At 29.4% G+C, this 26,880-nt stretch overlaps 1 protein-coding gene across 1 annotated transcript in view; it reads right to left on the reverse strand.

The window, feature by feature from the left end:
- Positions 1–231: 231 nt before the first annotated feature.
- LOC129960086 (four and a half LIM domains protein 2-like) overlaps positions 232–26,880 on the reverse strand; it is a 145,279-nt gene continuing 118,630 nt past the window's right edge. The window contains exons 6-9 of the mRNA XM_056073183.1: positions 13,037–13,211; positions 12,077–12,246; positions 5,415–5,601; positions 232–605 (exon numbers count right to left, since the gene is read on the reverse strand). Coding sequence (XP_055929158.1) covers positions 448–605; positions 5,415–5,601; positions 12,077–12,246; positions 13,037–13,211 — 690 coding nt within the window. The 3' untranslated portion in view covers positions 232–447. The remainder of the gene's footprint in view (positions 606–5,414; positions 5,602–12,076; positions 12,247–13,036; positions 13,212–26,880) is intronic.

Genomic DNA, 26,880 nt, shown 5'->3' on the forward strand with positions numbered 1-26,880 from the left:
GAAATCTCACATACATTCTTAAATACATGAAATACGCGAAATTAAGTAAAAGAGTTTAAAAATCGGTATTCTTCAGTATTTTTGAGAAAGGTTGAATATTCTCAATATATTTTTGATGAAAAACTGTGCACTATTCCCATATGTTTTTTTAAATTTAAATATTATAGTATAATGAAAGGTGTTTGAAATGCTAATAAATAAGGACACAGAGACGATCAATTAATACACAACAACAGTTAGTTAATATTTAATACAAGATTATTATGCCAACAATCTGGCTTCTTAATAATCTTATTTCTGTAAACATCTTTAAGCTACTATTGCACCGCAGCAAAAGATGAAGATAAGTGATGACATCGAACAGAGTTCTTCCCGCCTGCGGATCGGAAGCATGTTACAATATAGCAACAACACATTTTTTTCTATCACGCTTAAGAACAAATGAGATCACATTAGTCGTTGTTTAGCGCATTCTGGGCAAAGAATATCGGATCCATCTGTTATGAAACCTTTTCCAACAAGAGATGTACGGCATTCGGCACACATGAAACAATCATTATGCCAGTTGCGATCTTCGAAGGAAATAAACCTGGTTCCACCAATACCTACGAATGAAGAATAAATTCATCAAAACAACTTTTAAAAATACACTTTTATTACTGTATTTATAAAGCAGAATCGTTTATTTTAATTATTGCCTATATTTTAGTCTTTAAATTATAATTCAATGTTATAATTATCATGGAATTTAAATATTAATTTCTTTTTCAAATCAACTAACAGAAGGAGCCACTTATAGGGAATCAAAATTTAATCATACTAATCAATTAACTAGTCATTAAGGTTCTAAAAATACTAAAAAACTTATTTTTCTCAAGAGCACATACGAGTAAAAAACTTAAAAATTATAGTATATCAGAAAGTGAGTGAAAATCGATTACAATTTCAATCTTTATACAAAAGAAATAAGTAAAAAAAAAGTGTGTAATAATTTTTTAAATAAACATAAATACATATGCGTAATAATGTTTATAAATATATATGTATTTTTCAACAAATATTTATAATTTACCAAGATTACTAAAAATAGCTTCTGATTTACTTCAAGTCAGGGTTGATATTTATAAAAAATGAATTGCTGTTTTAAGATTTTGGTCTTCTCAGATTATTGCCTGCTTATCTCAAGAGCAGCATAAGTTTTTTCCATATCATTGAAATCTGTTCAAACCCATTTACCGGAGGAGATATTTATAAGAAGTTTCTTTATTATTGATTCGCTAAGGGAAAAGAAAGACCATTTTAAGATATATTTTTTCCTGACATAGCAATATATTTCTTATCTTCATTTCTTCGTAAAGATATTACATTAAAGCTTGCTTTCAATTATAAAAATTACAGTGGGAAAGTTAAATCTATTTATACAAAAGTTTAAAATGCTGGTTTATTATTCGAATAATTAGAGAATTTTGTACATTTTATGGAAAGAATTTTGTAAAGATCACATCAAGTGATACATACTTTGCTTAGATTAAATAATCGTATTAAACTGACTAATGCATATTGCATATGAGTCATTCATACGTATCATTTTATGTGAATATATAATATGTGTGTATGTGAATATGTAGATATATGTCAAGTAATAATACAAGTTCTTGAAACGAAAAGTGTTCATATTTTTTAATAATGAGAAACATTGTCTGATAGAAAGAGTACAAATTTAGTGTTATTGATATACATCAATATTTAATGTTATCCTTCAAACTTGATGAATTTTGATTTATCTATGTAAATCAAAACTCCTTTATACTTCCCCAAAGTTTCTACAATGAACAATCACATCATAGTGAAACCAAGTAGCAAGGATGATTGAATAATAATAAAAAATATATATAGTTAAAGACTAATTAATTTATAAAGTGATAATATTTTGTTATGGACAATACAGTTGTTATACCATTACACCATTAAGTTTTTACCACCTCTCTGCGACATTCGATAATTCTATATGTTCGATAATTACCTTGTTGACATTTTTACTCTGCTATTATTTTGTATCATCTCATGAATGGTGTGTAGATTAATTACTAATGAAAGATGTGGAAAATTAGCAACTCCCCGAACGATCTAAATAGATAATTAGATTTTAAAGTGGGGATGATCACCATTTTAAAACATAGTTCTGAAACTGCCGAGTCGTAATCTATAAATTTTTCTCGTCGCATCATTGCATTTAAAAGTTATGTGAGGTGGTGGTGCAAAACCAAGCGAAATAAGATAATTACCAAATGAATTCTAAATGGAATATCATGTTACGCAATCTTCAACTTTATCTACTTCCAAACATGTTTGACTCGTGAAAGATTACAATTGAAAAAAAATCAACTGTCTATAATTCAGTGCATGTTTTCACTGTCTATATAAATGTCTATCTAAATCACTTGAAAAAGATAAAAATCCATAGAAATCCCGATCTAATTAAATATTAAAAACGTTGAATTTTTTAAAATCATATATATCGTTATATTTTATTTCATGTTTCCTGACGTTTATATGTATCTAGGAGAAATAAATTTTTGAAAATAAATAAATGATACACTTTTTACATTCTTATTTGTAATTTATGTCTAATATTTAAAAAAAAAATAGTATATTCCAGTGATAGTACTTGAAATCCATAACACTCTTATCAGAAATATAATTTTCATTTTTGGAGGCAATTGTCATTACATTTATTAACAACAACTCAAGTAAATTACAAATTTTCAGAGATTGAAGCTAGTTTTATAACAACTGTTTGAATTTATTTCAAAGATACAATTAACCGAAAGATAAGCAATAAATTGATAATTTTCTCAAATAATAGTTGTGGGAAGGCTATTTAATAATTCATCTGTAATTCTTAAGAAAATTTATTTCTTCGAAAAAGTGATAAAATACGAAAAGTTGTCGGTTAAAGTTTTACTCTTAAGAAACAAGTTAGTATAGTATCTTAAGTATCAAAATAACACCATTATTATTATTTTTTTTACTTTCTCGAATATGAAGTATATTAAAGAAAAGGTAACGTAATAATCAAAAAATAAGATCTCGCAATTTTGACGGATATCTTTGTCTTAGATCTTCTTGAACCCGAAAAACATATTTGAAATTATATTTGTTAGTTTGTCTATCGCTCTGTCTATGAACACGATAACTCAAAAATGCATTGAGCTAGACGGGTAGAATTCGGTATGAGAATTTTAAATCACATTTGTAGATTTCTATCAAGTTTTGAACAAATGCAAACACAAAAAGTTTAGTTAGCTTGTCTATCCGGGTACAAGTTAATACGACTCAAGCAAAATGTAAAATTTCGTACATAGATAGCATCTGTGTACGAATAGATAGATAAAATTCCTACACAATTTTAGTATCTAAAGTGCAGATTCATATCAAATTTTGAACCAAAAACATCACGCAGTTGACCGTTTGTCTATTCGCATGAATACAAACGTCATAACAAAATGCAACGACTTTGATGAATGAAATTTGATATGTGATCTTTTTACTAAAACTTCAGCTCTGTGTCAATTTTTTTTGGTCGATTAAAAGGCATCCAAAATGCATACTTGATTTTCTCTACTAAATTGTGAATGCTCATGAATGAGAATCTGAAAATAAAAATCTTGGGACTCGTGATGTTCATAGTTATGCTCACAGACTGCAAATTTTATGCGCGGGAAGTGGGTAAACTTCTTCAGTAGGGAGCATGTGAAAAAGAGTAGGTGAGATCACTTTGGCTATATATTTTCATTATTATGTCAGCCATAAAACTTGGTTCAAGTTATACAAAACTGATTACATTAAAAATATGAAAATAGGAGCATCGAAAGGATTCATTAATTAAAAAATCTCCTTCTTCCTTTATATCTCAAACTTTTCACCTACACCATTAACTTCATGCGTCATTAACTCCCCCCTCAATAACTCTTACTTAAGCTTCATTAATATTTTCAGTTCATCATCGAAGGATCAATAAAAGTATCAGCTGACGTTATTATGGGGATAAAGTTAATTTTTGTAAAACATTATCATTTATATCTAAAAAAAGAGCATCTATCTGGAAATTTAGGTTCATGAGACAGCTTTTGTGAAATATTCGTATAATTGTTTTGCTATTTGAATTATAAGAAAGCATACAAATTTCATATTGTTAACTACATTCCGTATGCTCGAAACTGAAATTCAGAAATTTTCAACAGAAAGTGACGGAAATCAATTAATTGTCATCCCGTAATTGATGGTTACTTAACGTTGCGGCACAATCACATGATAAACGCAACTGCGCATATCATCTAACTGCACGTTGTCCAACTTCATACTGAGGCGTTACGATCTTCTTAACACTGCAAGATGCGCAATGGATTCTAAAATTATTAGTTCGATGCAATTGACTTATCTTACACGTGCATGAATTTATTTCGTCGGTTAAGATAAATGGTAGGTAAAATTAAACCAGATTTCATGTTTCATTCATAAAAGTTTCTCTTCCACAGAGGGAAGGGAGCAGCATGTGCACATAGATGAGAAATCGCTGGACTAATGGCATGATTTTTGCTTCCCTGATGCGCACAATAATGTTGTAGGGTCGAGTTACCACTACTCGAAAGAAGGAATATATGTCTTACGGGAAGGGCTGCACAGTGGCCAGTAATAGTCTCAAGACTCAAATTTAGTTCCCACCACTATGTTGTCGCAATGATTTTTATTCATCTTTCTCGGATACTTTAGCAGGGCTCGGGAAATTCCGATTTGGTTACAAAAGAATTTCTTACAAAAATTTACGTTTATCTTATAATCCACATTAAAGTCCACATTACACACTATATTCCAAGACAGCTAATATAAAAACTAGTAAGACTTGTATTTTTATATATACGTCATTAGTATGGTAACAGAAAAAAAGCGGCGGACCCAAGTAACATGCATTGTGAAATGGGAAAATATCCTTCTTTTTCTGAATAGTGCTTAAAATTATTCTATTTGGGATTACATATCGAATATATTTTACAACATACATCCTTTGAAGAAGAATGACTTAGATATATAAACATTAAAATATCAGGATTACATTAGAACAATTTATATTTGATTCAGAATGTTAAACACGATTGTGAGCCCCATCTCTCTCTCTTTCTCCAGCCTCAAGAGTAACGGGCACTGGGTTTTAGCTTTTTCACTTTGAGTTTTGACGCGATCGATTTCATTTACTCACCATTATAAACGGATATAATTAAATTTTAATAATATTTTTAAATAATATAGTCGAAATATGGACAATTCCTGAATGAAGAGAGTGGAGAAATTAAAATAATTATAATTCTGAACTTTCCCCATAAAGAACCTATCATTCTACATTATACAAAACTTACCAGTAATAGGTTTGTTGCAGGCTGTGCACTTTTTAGCGAAAAGCTCTCCAAAGCAATCCGCGCAATAAGGTTTCTCATCTCTTGATGTGAAACGCTGTCCAGCTAGAGATGTTCCGCAGTTTGTGCACGAGAAGCATTCCCTGTGCCATGGCTCGTTTCGGTATGTTACTCCTCCAGCAGTTATAATCTGAAAATAAAATTCACGATCACGTAAAAAGCTAAATTTTTAAAAAATAAAATTAGAGAAATACCATTGTTTCGAGTATTACTTATTGTTATACAAAAAATATTTATTAGACGAAGTAATACGACCAAATGTGTATGTAATAAACTATTTGATTTAAAGAAGCCACGATTTTAAAATTTGGATTATAGATTTCTATAAAAATCCAATTTATTATTTTGAAAAAAAAAATATAGAGAAAATAATTCATTGAATTAATTCTAAACATTTTAAGAAAATATCTCAATGAAGTTCTCATTATTTAAACTATCAAAAATTATTATTAAATATACCTCTAGCATTCTAAACGAATAAAAATAATATTTTGATTTCCCTACACTCAAAATCTTTTAAACCTCTTTATTCGAATATTTTATGCAGGGTGTTTCTTAACTCTACGTACAAACTTCGAAAGGAGATATAAAACATCAATAAGAATCATAACCACATAGGAAAGAAACCAGAAGGTTCTGATTCTTATTTCTTCCCGGAACCTAATGTCACCCGGACAAACTTAAAGACAAAGCAAGGATGCAATACAGAAAGCAGTTATAAAGTGTTTGACGCTTTATTAGACAAAAGAAAGTACAATAATTAAAAGCATTAGACGAAGTGTTCGAAATTTTGCCCATCTGTTTCATGCTTGATTGACACCTACGCTACATAGGACTGGAGAATATTTTCAAAAATACCAAACGTTTCGCGGATCGTAGGAGCAGCGAAGACGATTCTTGCAGCATGGTAAATTTCAGAATCTATTGGCGTTTCGTAAACGATAACCTTCACGGAACACTATAAAAAAAATCAAGAGACGATAAATCAGGTGACTTTGGAAGCTATGCGACGGGACTACTATGTCCAATCCATCTAGCTCCAAATATCGGCTAAAAGCATTCAACAGGCCCTCTTTCAAGCCGGCTATTCGTGTTGGTCGCACCCGTCCGGCGTCCTGCATCGGAACCTGAAGGATCCGTGTTTACACAGATTCTGGAGTACATGAGCGAACTTTTGGTGATTTGAACTCGTTGGTAATCTTTCTAGATATAGCCGTACAACTGCGCGCCTATTTCCATTAGCTTGGAATTAAACAAAGTGAATATTGGTTAACTCGGCGTTAATGAAAGTATTTCTGGTCATCTCACTAAGTTCCCGGCTACAATGAGAAATCCGCACGTGCTGACTTCGAGAGCTTATTTAGAGCCCCACCTATCTATTTGGGATCCTGCTTTCCTATGTGATTCTGATTTCTATGTGATTGATGTTTTCTACTTCCCCTCCAAGTTTGCACGTGGTGTTCAGAAACACCCTGTATATTGATTATTACACAAATGTAATATTTCTTCGGCTTATACAATCTATTATAAGTAAACGATATCTAAAAAAATGAGAAAATATGCTTAATCATATAAGTATATCGAGAGATATGGCAAAGTCATCGCTGTACATCGTGTATTTTTATATATTAATGGGCATTTCTTCACAGTTGTGAGATTAAAGTACTTAGAACCCTTCAGAACATTCACTTCTAGCTTTTTGCCACATAAAAATTTCATGAACATATAATGTACATAAAAAAAACTTATACTCTATGAATGCCATGCTAATACCATGAAAAGAAATGAAAAAAAAAATCGCCTAGCTTATTCTATGTTTTGTAACCAAAACCATGAGTGTTAGTAAGACGGGTATCGAAAAGAAAAACAATTATTAATACATGAGAAATCTCCTATTTAGAATTGCATATCGAAATCATTTTTTTAAGTAAAAGTAGTATCACATCGAATGTTGAGTTTAGATTTGAAATATTTTATATTTACTTCGATGGAGATATTATTAGAATCAGTTAAATATTTATAAATAACAATGTGTTTCATACAATATCGAGTGAAAATGAGAGTTTAAAAATGTAATATGTCTCATTGCTCAATATCAATGAAATGCATTAAAGTAAAATTTATAAAATATTCCTTGGCAAAAAAATTGACTAACTGCCTTTAATAAATGATGCTTTGTTGAAAAAACTACATAATAAATTTTTTCTTGACTGTATATTCAGATAATGAAATACTCGTATTCAGCGAAGCAGTGACCTTATCTGTAAGCCATCCACATCTTTTTCAAAAAAAGTGATAACATATATAAAAAGCAAACAATATTTGCCAAAGAGTTCGGCAGTAATCCAGTCTCACTGACAGAAAAAGAATACAGAATTCATCGATGTTTATTCTTCGTTAAGAGAGAGAGATGGATAGACAAAGACTGAAGAAACAGGTGTTATGGCACAATGCCATTCGCACCTCAAAAATAATAAAAGAAGTTGCTCAAAAGTAATTCGGATACGTTGTGCAGCCCACACAGACGAAAGAAGGAATGTCGCACCCTTTGAAAACCCTTAAGCTGATGTTGATCTTGCCCCTGATAAAACAGGCTGGTAAGATCTTCAACGGAGTCTGTAAAAGTGAAGTGCAGTAGCCCATTGGTGCCAATATTTAAAAAAAAAAAAAAAAAAAAAAAAAAAAATTCGGGAGCGTGAAGCCTAAGTTACAACCCCATCATGTGAAATCCATCGTTAGTAATATGGAGTCTTTATAATGTGGTTGGCAGATATAAGAATATACCAAGTAATCATCATAAACTACACATGCACAAACTACATATCATCCACTAGCGCAGTGAGTGGGGAACTTCGAATCAAACCATGGAACATGTACTTCAGAAACAGAGGGCATCAAAGGTTACAATAAGTAAAATATAAAGTTATGTGGGCGGCAAAAAAAGCAAACAATTCTTATATAGAAGCGTAGGTTTATTTAGAAAATAAAGTATAAAAAGAACAAGGACAACTGTAATATTAATATTTACTTCTTTATATTTAGCTTTTCTCCTCTGCTATCATCTTTCCTACCTCGAGGAATTTTTGCCGTTGTAATTAATTTCAAAACTGATTCAAGGTGAAAGTGAGCAATTGTGGATTTGACAGAAGACTTATTTCCTTTAATGAGTGAAAGGGAGTGAACATAAAAATATGTATAATTGAAATGGAAATCATTTCATGCGCCAATTTTCGAATATTTCCCAACATTTCTCGCAAACATTTGGATAATTCAGAAATTCAAATTCCTCTGAATTTTGATTTCAATTCTGAATCTCGATTACCTTCTCTCTTCCATACCTATGAAGAAATTCGAAGGGAAAAAAATTCCTTTCTTTCCAACAATTTAAAATCTTCGCACCATGTTTTAAATTGAATTCCAAAATTTAAAAAGTAAGCTTTGAAATTTTTACCAAAGATCTTGCTATATGCTGATGTTTGTGAGGGCTTAGAAATTAACACATTAGATTCACTTTGTCCTTGAAGAATTCTAGAAGATAATTAGTTCTTACCAGCCAGTCACCATAAATATGATATATGTGTTATTTCTATTTTATTTGGTGCATTAGCGAATTAATATGTATAAATAATATTTCTATTTTCTGCTGATTGCAAACAACATTCTATATAAATTTTGTTTGTCTTAGTGTGTATTATCACTTTTTCTTTTTTTGTGGCAGGAGTTCGTGGATATCCTAGACAGCTAGAATTAATTACCACAACTAATTGCTAAAAAGCAGTAAATAATTTCCAAGCAATTCGATTGTTATTGTAAGATATAAATTTATATAGCGGGTTAGCAATTAGCAAATAAGCGGTTGAAGGATTTTAGGAATCGGATTACACGGAATTAAACGTGTAGCTGGCAGAGAATTACGGCTTCAGGTAAGAAAAATGAGGCGATATGATAACGTTGGTAAGCATGGTTCGTGAAAGACTGATTTAGTGGATAAAAAAAGCATAATATGATTTAAACTGATGGCACAATTTGGATGATAATATTATCATTGGTAGATCATTACGGATTCAAGTAAGAAAAATGAGACAATACGGCAACGTTGGTAAGAATGGCCGACGAAAAGTTGATTTTTGTGGATAAAGTAAAGGATAAAATGCCTTAGAATGACTGCGTAATAGGATGGTAAGAAGATTGTTGGTTAAGAGATAATAAGATTTATCACAGCAAAAGAGATTTCTCACTTTCACGCATTTACATTAATGAAGACCGAATTGCCCACCTCATTATTTCCTCTGTCACTGATATTTTCAAACACCCAGAGGGGCTAAACCCTTGTTATAAAGGCAACTAAAAAGTTCTAAAAAATTGCACATTTTCGATTTACTACGAATAATATAAAAGTTTTGATAGATTCTTCTATTAAATTCCTTATGGCTTCATTAGAAAGAAGGAACAAATGACGAAACTCTACATTTCATGGAAAAAAAAAAAGCTAAACGAATTCATGGCGGGTTGAAATTGGAAAGAATAAAGAAAGATCAGTTTAAAGAAGGCGGCTGGTGTACTTTTAAAACAGCTCGTTGGACCAAATTCTTATTTTGGTGTGAATGATAATGTTGCATTCGGACCGCGTCTTTTTTCATGCATTTTCAAATATTAGAAAAAATAAAAGACTTAAAAGTATTATGAATAAAATTTCATTTTTAAAAATAAATTCTTTTTTAAAATAAAATATTTAATATCATTCTTTAAAAATTCTTCTTTCCACATCTCTTTATTCTCTTTACAGAAATGTTTTTATTTAAGGTTTTTTACATAATTTTCATTAGTCTTTAAACAAATTCGCATCTTTTAGAGATTAAATGTTTGTTAAAAATAAAGGAAAAAAACAACAACATGGAATGACAACTTTCTTTCAAGCAGTTTAAACACTGGGTTGATAAAAAAACATCTTTCTCCAACATAATTTACATATGGTTTTGTTCATATTTATTATGAATATAGGCTGTCTTCAGAATTCCTCAAAGAGGGTATTTTTTTTCTTCTTCCTGGAACCCTTTTGCAGTGATTGCTAATTACATAATTCCTTGCTAATGATAATCATTTCCTCCACCTCCTTTAGTGTCAAAAAGCTTAATCCCAAAATGTATTTGTAAACAAAAACCCTTCACGTATAGAACAAAATAAAGAGAAGTCATTCAAAGACATATATCGAATACAATGCTTTGACTGTTACCTAAAGTAAAGAAACATTCAACCTTTAAGAAGCTTATCTTTCAATGCAAGGCATACTCAAGCAAATTTTTTAAAAACACTTTCATATTTTAAGTGTAATGCAAATTCGAATTATATAAGTTTAAAAGTTTAATACAGTTTCGAGATGAAATTATATAGTATCATATGAATTAAAATTGAAATAATGCCCTATTGCACTTGGAATAATTTCAGAATATGGAAAATCTGTTTTTGGGATTTAAAAAAAAAGTTGGATTGTCTTTAAAAAATTACGCTTTTTCAGTTTCAAACATTCTAAGGTTTTTTCAGATCGCAAAAGATTAAGAAGCTGTTTTACTGAAATATCTCAATGATGATGTCATCTGCATAACATTGCTGAAATAATTCAGATTCCTCTTTTCAAACTTTCTTTTTAAATTTTAGTCATAAAAGCAGTAGTACATTTCTTACGAAGTATACCTTCCTTTAAAGCGTAGAACTTAAAATTTCAACAAAACTGAAAAATTTTAAGAAATAATTTGAATAACCTGAATAATTTTTTGAAATATCGAGAAGAATTTATATATTAGTGTGTCCCAAAAGTTTCTTTCTCATCGCGTTTTAAAGAGGCTTGTTACTGGAGACAAAACTTGGATTTTATATGAAAATGTGCATAGAAAACGTACTTGGTATAAGGACAATAGGCCTTCAACTGTCGCAAAGCCGGACTACACCCCAAAAAAGTTCTTTTGTCCATTTGGGGGATTGGAAAGGCGTAATTTTCTACGAGCTCCTTCCTCATGGTGAAACAAATTCTACGAAATACTGTCATTAACTGGATCAATTGAAAGCTGCCATAGCAAAAAAAAAAAAAAAAAAAAAAAAACACGGCCAGAATTAATGAACCGACGGGGCGTTGTTTTTCATCATGACAATGCGAGACCAGATATTGCATCAGTCGTAAGAGAGAAGCTCTTACAGTTTGATTGGGATGCTTTACCGCATCCTGCGTACTCTTTAGATCTCGCTCCATCTGATTATTACTTCTTTCCGTCCTTAAATAATTCTCTTCGTGATAAGCGCTTTAAATCCAGTAGCGAAATAAAAGCGCACCTCGAGGATTATTTCTTGTCCAAAACACAATTTTGGAAAGAAGGAATAATGAGGTTTCCTGAGAAATGGAAGGAGGTAACAGAGCAAAAGGGTTCTTATATAACAAAATAAATAATATTTTAAACAGTAAATATTGTGTATTCATTTCATATTAGAAATAGGAAAGAAACTTATGGGACATCCTAATAGTTTCGTATAAATTAAAATTAAAATAACGCTGATTATTTCTGAAATTTTAATAATTTAATAAATATCTATTCAAATATACAAATAATTCATACCTGATTGCATTTAATGCACCTGGTTGCATACTTCTGCTCATAGCAGGTGGTACAATAGATGTCGTTGTCCCTGGGGATAAAGCTGCGAGTTCCGATAGGAGTTTTGCACACGGAACAAGTGAAACATTTTTCATGCCATTGGTGACCTTTGTATTCCATTTTCTTAGTTCCTTAACAAAGGAGAAATATTTTTAGCTTGAGTATTGCTATAAACAATTTGAGGCAAGAGTTTTAAAAACTTGGAACATTATTCCGCTCACACTTGAGTAAAAGTTGTGTTTACAATAGTATGGGAAAAAAAAAAGCCAAGAAAAAATATTTAACAACATTGCAGTTATTATGCGAAAATATGTTACATAATGTAATTTTTTTTTAAAAAAAGGTTATTATTTTCACAATTATAAACACTAAAATTTTCATAATTAAGAGAGCTTTTCTAACTTTTTATACCCTTGAATTCAAGTAGAAAGTTATATGCAATAAACAGTAAGAAAAAATGAAAAGAAAAGATATGACTACTAAAAGGAGCTTTAAAAGGTAATTAAATCGCAATTATAAATAAAAAAATATGTTACGACTTTTTTGAAAACAATTATATTTCTTTAATTTTATATAAAAAATGAAGTTATAAAACAATATGGAATCAATAAACAATGGAAATTGAGAATGATGAGGTACTTACTTGTAAGAACTTCACGACAGTTATAAGCTGATGACTGAATATTTAAAAACTAAAATGCATAAAATAAACATATTTACCTTAAAAATGATCCAATATTTTCAGCAGTCTGTATTTGATTTTTCTATTGTTACGAATGACTATTAGGCTTTAAAAAGCCATAAAAAAATATTTAAAATTTTTAGACTGCGTTTCTCTCATCTCTCTTATGGAAGTAATAGGCATTTTTTTTTTCGAAAAATAGTTTGTTCAAAAGTGACGGGGCAGTGAATGGAGCTTACCTGCTCTGAAAACTTCATTGCATCCATCACATCTGGAAGCAAAAGCAGCATCGTAGCAACTTGCACAATAGACTTTCTCGGCCTTTGATCCAAATGGTTTGTCCACCAATGACACTCGGCACTTGTTGCACAGGAAACAGGCTTCGTGCCAGTGTTTTTCTTTGTACGATAAATCCTTATAAGGAAGAAAAAAATAATTACTCTCACTTCTGCAATAGATTTTGAAATAAAGTAGTTGAAACAAATAATCTATTTTGAAAATAAAACTGTGGTATTTGATATTCCAACATCAAAGAAAATACTTTGTTTTTATATCAATTCAGTTTTATAAATGGAATGAAAGGTTTCATATTTGCTATACAGAACTATGGCAAAGCTTCTAATAATTCAAGACTTAGATTTGCTAATAATAATGATTTCGAGAGAGAATTTTGGAAAAAAAAATTCATTGAGAAGTACAATAAAACAATTAAAAAAATGTTTTCACGAAAGTTCATTTTTCTGTGCAGTTATTTACGTATATTATCAAAATTATATTTCATCCAAATTTGCTCACGATAAGTTTTAAATCAATACTACAAAAATATACTGTGTAGTCATAATCTAAAAAAGAGAAAGTTATATTATTGATGAAATATAATAGACTACAATTTCAATGCTTATTATCTCAACAGAGCTTTTCATTGTACTTATACAGAAAGTTAGTCTTAGAACACGCTTTATTACTGCAGTTCATTTTTTTTTTGTGCTTAAGAGTGGGATATTAAATAAATCTATTCTATTTTTGCTAATTACGATAAGTCACTAGTCTTACTTATTTTTGCTGCTAAAACTTCTTTTAATATCTTTTTAAAAATAATGCCAAAGAAGCAGTTGTCATCCTGTTTAAACTATTTTCAATTTCCCAGCATCTATGACAATTTGTAACATTTTCGATTTAAAATGGTTCAGTAAAATTATAATTTCAATTTTGTGCTTCGAAAAGGAAAAAATAAAAACCATTCGGGTGAATTCATAGTCTATTTATATCGCATATTTAATTAAAAGGCCGTTTGGTTTCATACAAAATTCTTAGTCAGAATAAATCGCAGAAAATCGACACTTTTAATGTCGTTTTCCATAATGATTTTCAACTTGAAAATTTGTAAGTTTTAATACTAATATGTATCGACTTTTATATACCTACAAACTTTTTTTAAAAAAGTTAGGTTTTAATGTTAATATTTACAGCTTTTAATATTAAGTTAGCAACGTAAAACACGTTGCAAACTAGTGTTAATGTTATGCAAGCAGTAGGAAAGGAATTCGGTAGTTAAGTAGCTATTATGCAAGTTATTAAATAAGTAGGCAAAATATAAGCTGTTGCTAATTTTGGATGATTCATTCAGGATTTAATGATTCCATTAAAAAAATTTTTCCCCAAAAACTCCGAACAAGATAAATCATATTTTGATCAAAAATAATTAAAAAATCAGTCATACATTACGACCTGTAATTATTTTTCTTATTTTGAGAATTCCTTGCTATACGTTGAATGAAAATCACTATTTATTACCTGTCAGCTTTATTCCTGAAATTTTTTAGAAACACTATATATTCTTGGATACTTTTTTCAAGTTATCTAATGTATCAGTTTTCAGTGAAAAAATAGTAAAATGAATATTAAATGTATATAATAAAATATATTTAGACTTTTAGAAATGTTTTTTTGGTCACTCCAACTGCTTTTTTTTATAAACGCACAGACAGTTTTAAACAGTCCGAAGTAATATTTTTCTTAAAATAACACTAGATGTGTTCCAAGAATATCGTAAACTTTGGCGTTTTCCATATTATTTCTACAGTAAATTTAAAGTTCCTATTTCGATTCGGAAGTGCTGACAACTGGTAAAAGCGTTGAACTGGAGCAAAAATAAAAAGTATAAGAAAAACATTGACAGAAAAGAAAATATATTTAAAACGATGCTCACTGCCAACAGAATAAAATCTACCTTTTGCCACGTGGGGATGTTGCCAATGATAATTTGAGAACCTTGTGTACAGGAATTAAATCAACTTCTTTTTACACTTTGAAGTGCATTTGTGTGCATTTGTGTGCTTTGAAGTGCAAAACAATGTGCAGCATGTTGACCTGTTTTTTGTTGACAATTCGTATCATTATCTAACTGATTCCAACCACAAACGTTTTTTAAAGCTTGCTGTTTAGTTAACATCGTTAATAATTAAAGCACTAGAATAAATATTATTATTTAAATGAAACATTTTATATGTTTTCGCAAATTAAAAAAAAAGCAACTAATACATTTTAAAATGTAGAGGAATTAGGGATTGCTTAAAGCACTGAAAAGTTCTGAGAAAGTAAAGATAAATCTTAATTGATTTTAATGGTACTAATAAGCTCATAAATTGCTCTAATTTTAATAAAACTATGATTAAAAAGAATATTTTAGATTTAGTTAATCAGAAATATTTCAGTCAATAATAAGCTTAATTAATTATGTTACTTAAAATTAAGGAGAATTCGGTTTCAATTTTCTATTCGTTGCAAGAGTTTATCTAATAAGAAAACAGAGATAGAAAACATATAAAATAGTTAATAAATCTGATTTTTATGAATAAATTTAAATTTCAAAATTATCATTTAAGATCATTTATTAATAAGTATTTTCACGATTGCCGACAATACTGTCAAGAGTGTTATTTACGTATCTTTGAACGTAGAAAGAAAGAAATGAAAATACTAATTTTTAAGTACAAATTTGAATTTTTATTTTGAGCACAAGAGCACTGCAACTATTAAGATATTAAAGTCCATATATTGGTGGAATATCATAGATATATGCGGGGAAAATGTGTAACAACAAAAATTTTAAAGCATTTGACATTTAAAATTTTTTAAAAAAGTACTTCAAACACAGCCCTAATTGCTATCTGCATGCTCACAGGAAAATTACTACAAAGTTTTGTTTGTCCGAGTTGTCGATCTTTTCAAGTATCAGCGTTGGATTTACTTATGTTCTAATAACTGTCCCAATGCAGTGCATATTTTCTTCTTTTAATAATTGATCATTTTAGTTCCCATTGCAACACACTTTTAATCTAATCAATCTGATAATGATTGATTTTAGATTAATTTTTCAATTTAGTAACTCAGCATATATATAATCACGGGGAAATTGTCTAAAGTAATAAAATTACTGAAACATTAACCATAACGAACAGTTAATGATTTCCTTGGTTACAAAATAAAAGCATTTAATTGATATGATAGACTAAGGAAATGATTAACTTCATACAAATACAACATTAAAAATGTTATTCCAGAGAATTTGTAATTAAAACTTGGCATGATTAATTAAAAGAATATATAAATAAGTAATAGATTAAATTTTAATTTATTTTCAAATGATTTCAATAATATAATGTAAATACATATTATAGTCTTAATATTTTACAATATATAGAACTTGCCTTTTTTACAAATTTATTTAATAGGCAACTTGCCTAAAACTTTTTTAAAAGTTGACCTGCCTGCGGCCTTCGTCTGCATCTGTTTAGTTTGCCAAGTCGGAAACCCACCACCGAAAAGACGACGTTCAATTTGATGTCGCCAGCATTTGTCTGTTGTCTTTTATCCGACATAACGAGGCGGCAAATGTTAATTGTTAAGTGAGCACTAAAACGTACGAAGCATGCCCGTAAATCTATCTGAAAAACTAAAAACAGCCAATTCGATTCCAAAAAGGCTGGGTAGTTAACCTTGAGCTGTCTTTGTATTTATATATCAATCTAAACTCAGAACACCTTTTCTTTTTTATGCTGTTAAAACGATTACGGATTCTCGAATTTAATTAAACGCAGGAAAACGATTGACTCTGTAGAAGATAATTAAGCACATTTCATCAATTTCTCTCCTTGGTGATCCATTCTGAAGATACTTGACAGCTATTACAGAAACGTGACAGTTGTGGTCAGGTATTGAGGATAACATGTAAAATTTTATTCTTCTCAGTTTGTGCATCATATCAAAGTTAAGGTTTCAAATTCATAAGCATATATGATTTGAAGTAATAATTCAAAATCTCTTTTCTTCACATATTTTTTCCTGTAGAATGAAATTTCATAAATGTCTGTTTGTATTCTAACAAAAACTGAAATAACGGATATTTTACATGTTATTTAATGTATACATAAACTAACACTATTTTTAGAAGTTAATTATATTTTCACAATGTAAAAAAAATACACTAAATTCAATTACCTAGTGATATTTTAATTTACGATTAATTAAAAAATATATATTTTTTCGAAGAATGATTAATTAAAAAAATAAATTTTTTTCTAAGAATATTTCGCTAAATGCCAATTATGCAAGGAAAATATAAAAGGACCAATTTTTTCACTTTCCAGAAATATCTTAATATATTTTTTCATCTAAAAAACCGTATAAACTCCTTGTATAATATATAAAATAGCATATAAAAATTCATTCAGCATCCAGAATTAAGAATCTAATATTTTTTCGTCAATGATGTATTTCATAGCATTGTTCAATTTTTTTTTTGCTTTTCATGCTTTTGTTTACATTTTTTACAAAGACAGAATCCAATAAGGTTGACAGTTATTTTCTAAATATTTTTCTGTAAAACATATTTTATTTGATATTTTAAAAAATTTTTTAATCTTCTTGATTGAAGTAAAATGTTCTCAAAAACAATCTTCCTACAAAATGTATAAAAATTTGTCTTAATAGTCAAGCATACCAAACTAAACAAATGAATAAATCACACATATTATTTAGATAAATATATCTATTCTAAAGAAAAAGAATAAAATTCCCGTCATGGGTATTTAGAGTTCTTATTAGCACGCTGGAGAAATCTAAACTGTCAGAAAGACTGAACGTGCTCAGCAAAAATTTTCAGAAACAGGATATAAGGTTTGACGTGTGTTGGCAGACGCCAAAACAAAAATCCACATGCAATAATACAAAAAGCTTTCTCAACATTTATTTAACCAAGGGTAAAATTGTTTAAACTGTAACTTATATATCGGTAAGTTGCAGGGCAGTTTTTGTGTTCAGCACTTTTTCCAGTATTTATTAGTTCCTATAATTGTTTTATAACAATATAGCTTCACAGATGATCTTAAAAAAGATATTACTAAATTTGGCCTCATTTTAAACAGAACAGTTTTTTTTTTACTTTTCGACAGTGGAATTGTGGAGCATTTGAGAGATATTCTTGTACTATTTTTGTCGTAACGCTAATTGCAAAGACGAAACAAAATCACCCCCGAATGAAGACGCCTGCTCCTTAGAGATTGTAGAAATGTGGTGCTAGCAGTTAGAACGAATAATGTTGATGAAGATGGTTACACAAGTATTGTATAAGCCACGTGGTACAATTACAATAACAAAAATAAAATAATTTAGATTGTGTGTACTGTGAATATACATGAACTTAACAAAAATTACAAGAATGGATCCATAAACTTCTTAGTTTATTCGAATGAGTAATTAACAGAAGTTTGCGAAAATGTTTAAAAGTTCGTGTTACTACACTTCTTTCATTACTGAGAAATTACTTTAAAAATACTAATAAAATTTACGAAGAAGTCTGATAAGTGTGAAACTTATCACTAGGCTGACGATTTTTATTAAATTTAATGCTTAATTAAGGAGAAGATCTCTGTATGGACATCAAAAATATTTTTGACAAGGAATTCCGGTCTCAAAAACATAGTAAACAAATTAATAGCATTTGAAAATCGCATAAAACTTCCCGAATAAAGAATTTGTGAAGCTATTTATAGCTCACGAATATTAAATTTTTACTAATTTTATTTAACCAATTTAAGCTCTTAATTTTTATAATATGATGACAAAGGTTAGTTGAACAAATCATTTAGATCATGTGGCATAGTTATTAAGACTTTGGTATAAGTAATTATTTCCTATTCTAATACATCCTCGATAACCAACATTACATCAAGGATGTATTGCATTTCAATTTAGAAGCAGAATTAAAATATTTTTTAAAAACTTTCTTCTTTAGAAAAACATCTGATTGAATCAGAATTTTGGAACACAAGATTCTATATTTTCAGATAGGAAACAGTCTTCTTTATAAAATAAGATCAGAAAAAGGCGGCTCATACATTTAAAAAAATAAATGATTCTTATCTGGTCTCAAAACATACTGTTACAAATAATATTTAATCAAATCTCTCGCCAGTTACATTATTGCAAAATGTACATTCTTACTGAAAAGAAGATATATCGCGTAATCGAAAGTAGAGCAGAAGAAAAAAAATTATTCCATTTTTTACTGCTTTAGCTTAAAGAAAAAGGATATCTTCTAAGCAATAAATTTCCTAGTGACACATTTATAGATGTGCTGATACAAGAACACTCTCCAAAGTACCCTAAAACGAATTATTTGTAGATTCAGTCATATGCGTTGAAACGCGGGAATATTGCACTCATGGTCATAAACAACTCACGAATGATTTATTGACTTCAACATCTGGAAAATTTCCGAACAGAATGACGAATATTTATTGATTCAACAGCCCATAGAAATTAAGTTTGAGACTGCTAGTTATCTCATATTTTCGAAAAGAGGTATCTCGAAAAATTTTATTTTACCTGCCTCAGGCTTGGAGTTTAACAGTTGTAAAATTAACAGAGCAGCGATGGCTTTGAAATGTATCATATTTAAAAAGTTATTCATAAAAGTAATTACGACACTTAATGTACTTAAAAATATGACATTCCTTAGGATTCGAGAAGAAATTTTTGATAGTAGATAATGATTGATAAAGCAATTTCTTTGATAATTTAATCAATTAAATTAGATACATAACATTAACATTTTGTAAATAAAATTAAGCGCTGGAATATTTTTTGTTTAATTAGAGAAAGCCATTGAAAGCTGCATTTTTTTAATTGCTTAAATAATGGAGAATATATGGTAAAATAAAAAATATCCGCAACTTTTAAAGCATATTCAATAAAGGAAAAAGGTATATTTTCCGAAATTGTTGTATTTGAAACAAATAATTAAAATTTTAAAGGACGTTATTTATTTCACCTCTGGATTTTTCTATACTTAAAATTCTAACATGTGCATTAATATTAATGAGCGCTAATTTATATTTAAGTTTAAAGAAATTTATTGTTTATTTTAATTAATTCATTCATACCTTATTTTACCTAATTCAAAGTCTGTCTACCAACAAAACAGTTGCAAACAAATATGAAAACATATACATTTATACACTAACTTTCGCTCATTTTTGGTTGGTGATAAATGGGAAGAATGCAGTTAACTCTGGTGTACAAATAAAAGGAGTTAATTTTTTTTGTAACATCCCTTCTCGAAATATGACAGTAAATCTTTTCAGATTTGTAGATTTCATGTCTGAGCCAGTTTTAGGGATAGGAAAATTTTATTACATGGATTATTAATAATGTTTATACGTTTTATCTCATTAAAATGCTTTTTAAATATACACCACTTTTCCAACAGATACTAGTAAAAGAACATGCGGGGACTTTTTTTAGTTTCCTGATTCTCCTCACATACCTTTATTCGTCTCAGCAGTTGGAGCAATAACCGCTTAGAAAATGAATAAACTGAATTATATATAGATAAGGAGGGAAAAAGCCTTGACATATTTATGCAATACAAAATGCCGAGTAAGAGCATTCCGTTTTCGTGACACCAAATAAATCGGAGAGGAAGTGACTAAAACGCGTTTATATTATAAAAGTCCCACGAAAAGATAAAATGACACTTCTGTTTTTACAGTGTCTGCCTACGTCAGACTCAGATAAAAAGAACCAACAGAAAAAAGAAGACAATTTTCGAAGTCTGCCAGATACTTAGTCTCAAAGAGGTGGCAGTTGGGGGCCGGGAGAATGTGTAAGGCGAAAAGTTTTGATACCCAAATAGAAAACTTGGTTTATTAGCTATCAGTTGCGTGGACTACTTAGAAGGAAAGACTGTCTAAAAATACACCCCGGAATCGTTTCGTAGCTAAGAGCGGGGGATGGAAAACTTAAGTTTCCGCTACATCAGCAAATATTGTAGCGGGCTATCTTCACTGTTGAAGAAAAAATTGGGAATGGTGTCACTGAAGAGCAGCACGCTTCACTGCTTTTAGCATCTTTACGGAATTTTGTAAGTTTGAAACAGATACCAGTTTAGAGTATTCTCTAATAGGAATGGTGTTGGCTGTAATTACATTACATTACGTAATTTATTGACACGCCTCCAAAATTTATTTCAATCTGCCGATGAAAAAAATGAGTGTTTTAGCTTCTTATTTTACAAAATCTGAAAATGATGAATGTATTTTCTTATATAATTGTCTCTAGTTATTTAAATCGTTGTATAAATATTTCGTTAGAATGTACATATTTTTCATATATGTATATTTTAATGAAAATATATATATTATAAAAATCACTCTGCTACTTATTCTCCAAAATTCTTTTATATATCTTCTAAATTTTAACTACTGTGTTTCAAGTGAAATATAATAATGAATTGCGCCGTAAATTACATTTATGCTCAGGTCTTTCAAAAAGCATAGTTTATATAGATATTTTCCATTCACTAATTTGATTACAATCTTTCTTTTTTTAGAATTAAATACCAAAAAGATAAAAAATAATTTTATTTAAGAAGAGAATTAAGCATATATTTTGCTGAAAAATGGAAGTTAACTTAGAGTAAAATAACATTATAAAATAAATTTTATTGATTTTATTCTTTTATATTCCATTCTCCCTTAAACTTCATTAATGAATACTTCACAAAACAACATAGTCACACAGTTTTTTTTTTTTTATCATTTTAAAGAAGCTAAATGATAAAATTTAATTTTTTCTTACATATATTTTCTTTCATTACAAACCTTAGATATGTCATGCCGAAATGAAGATTTTGTTCTTCAAGAGAACACGGATTTCATTATGAAAACAGAATGGCTGCTTCGATCTAAAAATGAATATTTCGAAAATACTTGTTTTCTTTTATTACATTCGACGAGCAATAAGTCAAGGTTTATGCTGATGCATAAAACACTTAAAGACAAAAAGTTATTACTTCTATTATTAAAGATCAATATCGGAGATTTAGTAAAAGTATGCTATATTTTAAAATTATGTGCAGATGAAACGTTTATATATAATTTTAAAATTTCTTCTTCTTTTCCCTCTTATTTCTTTATTTCAAGAAAACGTGCCAATGAAAAGTTCGATTTTAAATATTCGACGTCGAGTATGAAATAAGTTCTTTAACAAAAACGCTTTAGTTCTGACAGCATGATCCAATTCTTTAATGACCTCGCATTCTTTTTCATCATTAGCTGGTTACAACGTAACTTTTAAGCAAACACTTGGTTTTAATTTATTAATTTTATCTATCAAGAAAAAAAAAGACAAATATACCAAATGCTTCTATTAAAAATAGTTATACATAGTACAAGTAGTCATTTGGCAACTTCATCAAAAGTAGATTTTGAAATGACCTAGCATTCCTTATCCTCTGTAGATTTAATGAATTTGGAATCATTCATTACACATTCTATGCACATGAAATTGTGAAAAGAGAAAATGATTCCTTTTCATCCTCTCCCTTTCAGAATTCCTTATCATTGTTTTTTTTCTCCTAATATCATATTCGAGAGCAGTATTTGGGGGACGGACGTATGCAAGAGTTAAATAGATCTTGCAAATCAAAAGAAACTAACGTTGTTCAAAATTAATAAAACTAATTTCAAAAAAAGGAGGAAAAAAATAGTACTATCAGATTCGTTCTTGAGCCAATCACTTATTTCTAAATCGAAAGATATAAGGCAAAGAAGTAAAAAATCACCAAAGAAGTTATTAAACGACATAAATTACTTAAGCTCTGTTCCGCTTATCATTAAATATTAGTAGCTTTACTATCTTGATGAATATTTTTATGAGTTTCCTGAACTGCAGCAAGATCAAATGAAAAAATTTATTTATTATGCATCAAATGCTGTTCATAATTAAGTCACACCATCGCATCAATCTAAATTGTAATTGAGCTTGCAATCAAATGCTACGGTTGAATGACAAGATGAACGATTTCTAACCACTTTCTTAAGCTGTTCAGGCGATTACAGTTAATTGTATTACTAAAATTAGTAACTAATTTACAATGTAGACATTAAAACGATTGATATATATCAAAATCGTATATAATTGAAAGGTTATCGTATATAATATAAAAATCAATCACTTATTTTTTAATATAAGCTGAAATAAGCTATTTGTAAACAAAGGAAGATTAAAGTATTATTTTCTTCATTTCGTTCTATTTTCATAAATAGTCAACCTAGAATTAAATTAGATTTTTAATTCCTTGAAATTAGTTTTGAAGTTAATAGATCTTTTTCGAATATCAATAAAAATCCTAAAAAGCATACTTTCAGATCTCCCATATTTTACTGTAAATTTATAAAAAAAAACTTTATGAGTTGCATGAAATGTGTTTTAACCATAGGTTTTATAAATTGAAATAAGGGCAGTTAAAGCACATTTATTATATCAAATAATTACAATTACTCATTTTTTTTACATATTTCGTTCTTTATCCTTCGAATTCAATAGAGTTATTGTTATTAACAAATGTGCAACTATTTATACAATTAAGTTCTTTGTAACAATAAAAGACAAAGATGTTGGTAATTTGCAAGAGAGCAACTGATAAGTGGCCTATGTAAATCTTAATAGGAAGGAAATGCCTTCTTGGAGAACTTCTAAAAGGAAATGATTCATATTTCTAACCACAAAGAAAATGCGTCCATTATGTAGTACTTTATGCAGAAACATACATTTTGAAAGATAACTTATTTGTTTATCAATAGGAAGACATACCAACGATTCACGAAATTCTTCTTCGAGTGCATCAGCTGTAATCCTGTTTTTGATAGGCATATCTAGCCTACTGGTACAGAATTCCCTCTCATAGTGAAAAAAAAAATTAAATACATATAAATCTAGAAATAAGTGAAGTGGCCAAAGTAGTGTTGTTTTTAACCTTACAATAACTAATATAAACTTTCCAACTAAAAGCACAAAAATTATCGAATGTTTAACTGTTACTTTCAGTTGTCTGAAATCGACGCAGAATACCCCCCCCCCCCCAATGTTAACCTAACGTTGCACTTGAATATCTCGCTATTTGAAGACATCGCTCAGTTACTGGATATTTGGTATTGTCTATTATTACTGTACTGTGGGCACTTACTGTCATTTCAATAAAAATGCTTTATCTTAATTCTAGGGCCAAGATACTGAATACTGCTGATCAGGGTCGATTCGAATGTTCAACAGTGATTCTTAAATTTCGGTCTTTTTAAAATTGGTATTTCCTGTAAAGTCTCTATTTGTCGATGAAATAGCATTGTTAGATCATCGATATGAAAGCTGGGAATGTAAGCGAATAATCGTAAAATTTTTAAACGATTTAATCTTACACTCATACACACATACGGATGTCATTTATTAACTTCTCTAAGCCAAAATGCTTTAAATGATAATAGGAAAAAATTATGCGTTAGTTAATTTGCTTATAAAGGTTTTTCTAAGAATGACAAATAAAAAGATTAATACACAATTTTTTTATTTGGTGCTGACCAATTCTTAGTTAAAAAAACCATATTCTACTAATCTATCAATGCATAATGATTTTGCTTCTTAATTGTTAACGTCCTTTATATGTCTGTGATAAAATGAAGCATGTTCAATGAAATGAACTTAATCGTTAATGTCTCCGAAAAAATTTTTACAGCTGTAAGTAATTTTGCTTTTGTTTTGTACTTCTGAAAGAAGTTGCGCACATTAATGCAACAAATAATACTGAAAGCTTTAATCTAACGAGAACCGAGGTGTCTGCTGGTGCAGATTAATGAAATATAGTATGACATATTATTTATATTTATGCCCCACATTGGAGCTCCACAAATGCTCAACGGAATGAGCTTAATAATTTTAAATCGTGGTCAGAAAAGAAGGTATCTAAACCAGATGCGACTTTCAGAACTCTACACAATGTTAGCATAAAGACGTCAGAATTTTCAGAGGCCAGGTCCGTAGACACGACATCCTGAAATTCAATTATGTAGCTGAAATTCTACAACCGGGCTAGGAACTAAAGTTATTAAATTTGCAAGTTTTCTGTTTTTATAAATTTGTTTTTAATAGTTTTTAGGGTGCTACTGGCTCGTGAATTAAATATTATCAATAATAAATGTTAGATAATGTGAAGTTACAAATGAAATGTTGAAGTTTTGTATGTTGTATTGAGCGTGTGAAATCCGCGAAGGCAAAGAAATGAAAAAAAAAAACTGTTACTTTTGACGAAATAGATTATTGTTTTCGTAGTCTATTACAATAAAATTAAATAGTTAAGCATTATTGATTAATGTTGCAACATTATTCGGATGGCTTATTCACGACAGATGAAACAAAATTCAAGACCATGCTATCGAAATTTTAGCTTATGTTGGACTATACATCTAAAAGTAGGCAATTCACTATGTTCATTTTTTGAAAAAATCATTTTGTTTAATTTGATTGTGTAAAGAGGGCGTTGTGAAGCAGCGCGAGTGCTATTTTGGGATATTTCTCGTAATTTTTAAGGACATGGACAATTCTTGAACCGGCAAACACCTCTCCAGATTTTCATGTAACACCATCAAGAAGACGGCGGTTTCTTAGAAGGAATCGTATCTCATACTTGGAACTCTGCAATCCTGATCCGAGTCCTTACTAGCAGCTCACGATGGCCAGAAATTATCAGTAACAGATGAATGAATGGCAAATTCTACAATAACTACATACAATTCTACAATAAATGGCAAATTCTACAATTTAACCAACATTTTAATATTGTTTATCGTCAGTAACACTAGGAAATATATAACATAAAAGCTTTTTTACATCCTCTTCAAATAATTTAAAAAAATGATATTTACTTAATCCAATAGTACAGATTTAGTTCCATAAATTCGTATTTTTTTATTAAATAATTTGTTATAAATTTTTATTATAGTCAAAAACTAAAAAAAGATTTTTATTGTTTTATAAACAATTTTATTCAAACGCTTTTATTAAGGTAGAAAAGATCTGTAATAGGAAACGTACGAAAAAATTTATTTTCATAGTGTTTGGAAGTGCAAGACTAAAAAGATTTCTTCATACTGTTTCAAAAATTTGACCTTAGATTTTATCGTTTTCTCTCAATTCAGAATATCAAAGGAAGATGAAGTATTTATGTTTCTTCTCTATTTAGTTTGGTATTTTTATTTTATTCCCGTCACAGTTGGATGGATAATAACTGCGCTTATTGCTCATCTTTTTTCCCCCAGCCAAGACAAAAGGCTTTGGGATACATTCAGCTTTTTATTAAGTTGATTTTTGAAACAAAGAGCAATTTATAAGGGTGATCAACTTGAGATACAACCTTTGTTAATATATAATATATATTTATAAAGGGAGGGTCAGACTAGATGGTTAGCAATTTCAGATAAGCTAATGTAACATAATTCGATAATATTAGGTAATAACGATTAATAAATTGGTGAGGAGGACGAATTACTCTATTTTTGAATGTATACTTTACAGACAAAATAAATGAATAAATAACTTTGCATATGAAAGGAAGTGTGGTAGTCTAGTGGCTGAATCTCGGCTTCTGGACCTCACGTTCGCGAGCCAAGGATAGTGATACAAGATACAAGCTTACAAGAGATAAGCTTTGCATGTGAACATTGAAAATACAGTAAATTTTTCATCTATG

The sequence above is a fragment of the Argiope bruennichi genome, chromosome X2, assembly GCF_947563725.1.
Source record: "Argiope bruennichi chromosome X2, qqArgBrue1.1, whole genome shotgun sequence".
Classification (NCBI taxonomy): Eukaryota; Metazoa; Arthropoda; class Arachnida; order Araneae; family Araneidae; genus Argiope; species Argiope bruennichi.